This window comes from Lampetra planeri, chromosome 34, assembly GCF_965212315.1.
Source record: "Lampetra planeri chromosome 34, kcLamPlan1.2.h2, whole genome shotgun sequence".
NCBI lineage: Eukaryota > Metazoa > Chordata > Hyperoartia > Petromyzontiformes > Petromyzontidae > Lampetra > Lampetra planeri.
The window spans coordinates 9347987-9355287 of record NC_136140.1 but is presented as its reverse complement, the minus strand read 5'-3'; the positions used below and the strand labels follow the sequence as shown (position 1 = coordinate 9355287).

At 44.8% G+C, this 7301-nt stretch overlaps 1 protein-coding gene across 2 annotated transcripts in view; it reads right to left on the bottom strand.

Moving 5' to 3' along the window:
* Positions 1 to 2081: 2081 nt before the first annotated feature.
* LOC144730115 (5-aminolevulinate synthase, non-specific, mitochondrial-like) overlaps positions 2082 to 7301 on the bottom strand; it is a 29006-nt gene continuing 23786 nt past the window's right edge. For both annotated transcript variants that reach the window (XM_078610685.1, XM_078610684.1), the window contains exons 9-11: positions 5993 to 6261; positions 5115 to 5277; positions 2082 to 3361 (exon numbers count right to left, since the gene is read on the bottom strand). In XM_078610685.1, coding sequence (XP_078466811.1) covers positions 3192 to 3361; positions 5115 to 5277; positions 5993 to 6261 — 602 coding nt within the window. In that variant the 3' untranslated portion in view covers positions 2082 to 3191. The remainder of the gene's footprint in view (positions 3362 to 5114; positions 5278 to 5992; positions 6262 to 7301) is intronic.

Below are 7301 nucleotides of genomic sequence, written 5' to 3'. Positions count from 1 at the left end.
CCCCCCTCTCAGCTCAATGGGTAATGTTTTTGCCTTACTGGGCTGGTATCCAAAGTGTTCTTAAAAAGTAGTTCTGGATCGGGACAACAGTGAAAATAGACCAAGCTTGTTTTGGTGGGTACTTTAGTGGTTAATCTAAATGTTGTACAACTGTGTAGGTTTTTGCAGTGGTGCGGCATATGGCTCGCCGATGTGTTCAGGTATGTACCGGACAACACGCAGCACAAGGCGGACAATATTACATGAGGGAGAGTGAGGATATAAATGTTATGGGAAGGTTGCAAACGGGTTTAAGTAAAAAAAAAAGTAGCGTTCTCAGTGACGGTCTTATTTTTCAATGCCTGTTGGTCAACAGCTACCGTTCAAACTATTTACGTCAACAAAAACGTATAAAAGTTTAAGAGAAAAAAGGATTCCATTTGTCTGGTCATAGGTTTTTATAAAACAACAAAGGTGAGAACACAATGCCAATTAAAATATTTCTGCTAGATTTTAGCCAATTTAAAAATGTGCTGTGAAAAAGTATTCCCATGTTTGTAGTGGCTTGGGTATTAAAAAAGTAAGGTCTGAGTGGCATGAAGGCCCTTTTACCGAGATATTATCAGGTACCCTGATTATTCACAGCACAATGCAGTCTGTATGTGTTTATTGCCTAACAATGTCCGCTACAAGTACGGTTTTAAGGCTGCACACGTACAACTGTAAAAGCACCTCATTTCATTACAAACCAAAGTAACGACAACTGCACAAATTAGTTGGCAAAGTACAAATTTTACCCTTGATTAAAAATTGCACTTCAGGCCTCAAGGACCACCAACAGAATCGAGAAGTCAGAGGCAGAGTAGATGTCATGTAAGTTTTTCATCTTAAAGAGCCTGATATTTTCAGATGTAGTCAGAGTTAACATCGAAGGTACCAAAATATTTATATGGCAAATGAGGGTGAATTATTTGATAACATCACTCATATCAAATGGTTATTCCATAATTCAATGTTATTGGCCACATAAATACATTCTAACCATGGCTGTGATGCCAACTCAGGTGGTACCAACAAGTGAACGGCTGGCCTTGGCTCAGTCTAACAACGGGCAGCACATCAGTCCATCGGCATTTTATCGGCTGCTCCAATAAACACCAGCTGGTGGCATGTGCCCGCATAACCGCACACAACTTTGATACGGACCTCTCGCACCCGTGGCGGTGAGCGTTTTTTTTTTAACTCACGGAATGGGACTGGGAACCATAAAACTTTCCTGCCTCCCCCCTCCGACCCTTCTCCTGCCCTCGCATGGCCACGCGGTGGCATAAACCCGAGCTCGCTTGATTGAAAAACGGCTGCAGTGAAGTGGTACGTCTGGCCCATGAGGCAGTGCACCTCTCATCGAATAATAACGGTGTGTCCTTGACATATTGGGCCAATTCTGAGGTGGAGTGTGCCGGTTTTTCTGTTTTCTTAATAAAAATCCCTCTTACTTCCATAGAGACCAAATATGTCCCCAATTATAGCATGCAATGTTATTTATATTGCGTTTTTGGATGAAACAATCTAAAAAAAATAAAAAATACACCACAAGACAATTCTGCAATGTACAATGGTATGCGCTAAAGTAGTCACTGTAAAGTACAGTGCTACGCTGTGACCGGCTTGGCATGTAAGGTTTATGCATGGCGTGGAGATGCAGCTGACGAGGCAGCATTGCTTTGTGTGCTGTTTCAATTTTTTGAGTTTTGGGAAAGCGAGACAAAATGTTTCCATTTTCTTCCATATTTTTAGGAGTCCACCCACGATATTTCAAGGATGCACTATAGACAATAATTGGGTGAGGGTGTTCCAGCTGCAATGCATCATGAGAGATTTCCATAATGCCTTGCCGGCATGTCTGTACGTGTACGTGTGTGCACCACCGCCTGGTCTTCACTGCTCTCAGGGATGACATGCCCTTTCACTGCAGGTCCGTCTTATTTATGTTTTCATTTTACAATTTTTTTTCTTTTTTTCTTTTCCCCATCTATACGAGTTCCACCCCACAGTGAACCTAAAGCACTCCTTGACTAACAATGAAATCGAGGCACAAGCGATTTTTGTAGATCATTTACAAAGTGCACTATTAAAAAAAATGCATCCCAACGATGCAGAGTCAAAACCCCACGCTGTGCAAAAGGGAGCACTGTTAAGATTACATATGTAATTGTAACATAATGTAACAATTCCACTGCAATCTTTGTTTTAGTTGATGTTACCAGCAGGGCCACATAAGGTTTATATGGGCATCACATTGTAACTTAAGTCAGTTTCCAAGCAGGATGGATATAAAGTTACGTGTACAAGATAACCACTACACGTAGTTTATTTTATGTGATAATCACATAATACAGTGACTTATGAAATTTACTCGATTTTTATTAAAATAGTGCACTATTAAATGGCTGTTTCCATCCACATTATGAATTCACAAAAAAACGGTCGAATCAGAAAAAGCCACTTTTTGATACAGATATTTCCTTTTTGCATGCAATCCCGACTGTATTTGTGATCTGCACCCATCCTGAATGATCCACCTCTGTAAAATATAATGGATCGACTTAAGTTCCCGATGCTGATCACAAAAGCAATGCGAAGCAATCTCCAATGGTGATTTCAATCGTGACTGGCACAATTTTTCAGATCAAAATGTGCGTATCTGATCTCAAACAACAGGTGAGCGCACACATTTGCCAAACTCACTTCTCGACGTGCACACAAATTTAACCCGACAGTGCGGTAATAAAAAAACTGGATGGAAACAGATGCACAGATAAACCAATCCTCACATTTTTTCTATCCCTGATGAGAAACAACACAGAAGTACACAGGCCAAAAAAAATGTTACAGGCAAAAGGTGATTTTTGAGTTGGTGGTTTAAAACAAGGCTGTGTGCGTTATACACACAGAATAAGATAGCGTCCTGTAACAAGCAAGGCATAATGGGAGTTCTGACCCTGAAGTCACAATTGTGTCATCTCAAAATCACCGTTTGCCCATATTAGTATTCTCGGACCTAAATATTTCTCTCCTGTGACCGCTTGTGCCTCGATTCAAACTGGAGCGCCCCCTACGCCCATTCACCGCCACTCCAGGCTCGCCCTATGTGGGGGAAGCCGGGGGAGCGTTGGGCTGCCGGGGGGTGGTCGGGCCGGCAGCCGCCTCCTCTAGGCGGCGACGCCCACAGAGCTAGGAGCGCGGCTCATGCCGTTGAAGTAGACCTTGTCGCGAGCGCTCATCAGCTCGAAGTGGATGGGCATCTTGCAGTAGCTGCACTCGGCCGAGGCGTGAGGACGCAGGTCCAGGCCGACGCTTTTCCATGCGGTGGCCAGCTTGTCTGCGGCGGGGAAGGGGCAAGTGGGAGAGTGGGCGGACGACGGGTGAAAGTGCGATGTCAGCATTGCGACCGTTCGAAGGCAGTTCCCCCCACAGTGGTGCAGTCGCCCGTCGAATTGAGAATATTAAAATGGTATGGATTTATCCAGGGATACAAATTCCAGCAGATGACAGCACAGCAAAATCAATTGTTTTGCTGCACTATTCTCCCTGCCTTCACCATCACGTACTGATCAGTGTTGTGAAGTATGGTAAAATAACCCACTCTTGATCCACACGAGATGGACGAGACTCTTAACCAGCAGTGGGTGGACTATAGTGGCTGTACATGCACACATTAATTTCTGAAAGAACTTCCAAGTCTGCGGCTCGCACTATGTAGCTGCTGCTTTCACCCAGACTTTGGGTCGGGATGAGCACTCAATAATGTTTATCAGAGATACTGCAGACGTAGATGTTTAGCCTTTAATTACGATGCCTCATTTACTCAATAACTGTGGTAATATGAATGCGAAAGACAATAATAAAATATATATATTTAAACATGAATAACTTGCAAAATGTCTGCTGGCAGTCGGCCTTGACAGCTCAATCGCCTCACTTGGGAAATAAACTTACGAACTTCTTAACTGCAAACTAGATTCGAAGCTTTCGTGACTGCAGGAATTACTCTTTGGTTCTTTCGGTAAAGTCACGTAGAAAATAAAATAATACTAGAATTCGACGTTTCGATTGCAACACAAGCAACCATCACATCAGGTAAGCTACTCGTCCTACTAGTCTTGCAAGTGATACTCTTTGAAATCCATACCTAGATGCACACAGCTCGAAGGTCTGGTGGACATGGCATACTGTTGGATGCCACCTTGAAACAAGTAGTAATTCACATCACCCGAGCCAGCGGTCGCACATGGAGGTTCAGATGCGACATCGCCGGAAAAGGCAAAGTCGAACGCAAATTCTACCAAGTTTTCTGCAAGGCTCAACTGGCAAACAGTGAGTTGGCAGCCCGTTCCCCATGTTAACGTCGTTATACCCACTCAATCACTAGCCCCGCACATATGCATTGAGTGGCCTTCTGGATGGGGCGTGAATAAAGGTGTCAGTTTTGTACCAGTTAAAAGGGTAAAAACCTACCATTATATTTTGTCACTGGTAAAAGAGATCTCATAGTGTAAATGTTTACCCCGAACTCTCAATACTCTGATATTGCACTGTTTTTGAGTTGTACGCCTTCTGGTGTCATCTGGCCCTACACCAATGGGGACTAGGCTCTAAAGAAAGCCGTCTCGGGTGTGGGCCAATCAACTTCAAGGACAGTGCATATTATTATCCTTATCAGAGTTGCTTCTTTTTGTTTGCTTTATTGACTACTTGTGTTGTGGTCATTGCAAACATGATGCCTTGAATAAAGGTGTCAGTTTTGTACCAGTTAAAAGGGTAAAAACCTACCATTATATTTTGCCACTGGTAAAAGAGATCTCATAGTGGCTTTCTGGATGTTTCTGATGGTGGTTCCGCCTACTCTTCTGCCAAGCCCACCCACTATTAAGGTAGCCCCGCCCTTTGTATGCATCACAAGCCACGCATGAGGCCAGAAAATTCGAAATCGGGGCCAATATTCAGATTTTCAAAAAAGCTTCAGGACACAGGGCCAGCATTTATGAAACTTGGACGACCGATTGGCGCGACGTTATGAAAAGGCGAAACAGAACCGCATGTGGGGGTGAGAGGCGACGCAGCGGCGCTCTTACCAACGAAGAACTGCATCATGCGCGGCGTGTGGTGGGGCGTGACCGCGATGCGTAGCATCTCCTCGCCACGAGGCACTGTCGGGTAGTTGATGGCCTGCACGTAGATGTTGTGTTGGGCCATCAGCTCGTTGCTGATCTCTGTGTTCTTAGCAGCGTTGGCGACCTGCAGGGTGCGGCAGAAGGCAGTGGTTTAATGTGGAAAAACCTGTTTAGCCTTCAACTCTCCCGTGCGTTTTTGCCCATGAAGCAGTCCAACCCCGAAAACACATCGGACAGCTATGCTGCACAACTGCGAAATGCTGCATAGACGTTGGGCCTTTTGTTACAATGCCTTGTGCACATGGAAGGAGACTGAATCTGCACCAGCAGTGTGTCCTCGAAATATCGGACTGATTCAGGCGTGGGATGCACTGGTAACTCAGGATTTATAACAAAACCCCCGTTATTTCCAAGAAGACCAAATTTATCCCATGTATAGCTTGTGATGTTATTCAGTTTGATTTCAAAATGTAAAGCAATTCTAAAACACACAATCGAATTCTACAGTTGTTACAAATTTTATATGGTAGCAGTTACAGACCTCAAGAGTTCAGCGCCCATATTAAGTTTGGTTCTGTACCTCATTTGGAAAATTCCCATCTCTTCAAATTAAACAAATATTGGTTTTCACTGCCATATTACGAACGATTTTCTCAGTGGCTGAGAAAGTGGAAAGCACTGCCCCCTCCTGTATGAATCAGAGGTCACGTGAAGGGATGTCACAAGCTAGCTCCGTGATACCCACCTCTGTGAGCAATTATCCAACAAATATTTGCACTGCTCTGTAAGAATTTATTTTACATTTACAAAAAAAGGCCATCCCGACAGCATGGCCTCACCAGCACAGGAATGATGTGGCTGGGGCAATGGATAACGGGCAGCCCGGCGTCCATGAGCAGCTGGCGCATGTACTTGACGTTGCGCTGGTGTGTACGGCGCAGCGCCTGCCCCTCGGCACTGCGCAGCACGCGCACGCTCTCCAACGCGCCGGCCAGCACCATCGGGGGCAGCGCCGTGGTGAAGATGAAGCCGGCGGCGTAGGAGCGCACGGTGTCGATGAGCGACGCCGTGCTCGCCACGTAGCCGCCCACGCAGCCGAAGGCCTTGCCTGCCGGTGGGGAAAGTAAACATGCATGGGCACACGGAACGCACGCACATCACATTGGGTCTAGATTGAAAACTAATTTCTCAAGAACTGCGTTTTGTGTTTAATTTGTCGTCCCTTCTCCCGCACCTGCGATTAGCACGGTTGGCTACGTACAGTGTGAAACAGGTGCAACATACATACATAGACGCAGCCGGAAAATAAATTGACAGATGGAGCGTGGCAGCATAATTCGCGCTTAAGTGTAAAATGCAGAGACATCGTTAAATAAAAAGTTTATGGTACTTGCGGCTTTGGTGATGGAGATAGGGATAATGGAGAAAAATATAGCAAATGTATTTATATATGTATGTGTTACCAAAATGTATAGTTTGCCACTACAGGAGAAAACACTAAAGTAAACCAGGAATAACAGATTAAGTTAAAAATGGATAGATGACACAAAGTTAAGTTTAAGACTGCTGGCACATATAACCATGTAACGTTTCTGACACATATGTACGGATTGCCTGCAACCACATGTCACGCTGGGACAATCTGGGTGCAGCTCCGAATGTGGAGTGACCGGGCAGGGCAGCTTGGGCAAGCAAGTCACAGCACTGACAGACACCACTGGCCCACACCCTGACATAAGTGGAGCAGAACTCGGGTTACCTTGTTGACAACGTAAACAGCTGCTATTCGTCCCCCTAGACAACGGTGATGGCATCACGACTTTTGTGCCAGACTAGGTGCACTCTGAGGGCAGATGTCAGAAGTCTCAGTGGCAGGTGGTCACGGGACAGATACATGCCTTTTTGAAACAGGAATGCACTTTTGCATTGAGTACCTTTAAAGACTTTAGATGGCATCCCTGGTTTTAGAAAGTTTTTTTTTAAGTTGTATAAAGTCATAATCTGTCCCACATCTGTCTTCAAGGGAGAAAGTATTTGGTTTAATTTATTAACGGTAAATTGCTTTCAAATCTACTGCACTAATCGTGCATCGTATAAGATGATGCATGACTTTTGTTTTGGTTTGTCATCCTTCCTCTTCACCTCCGA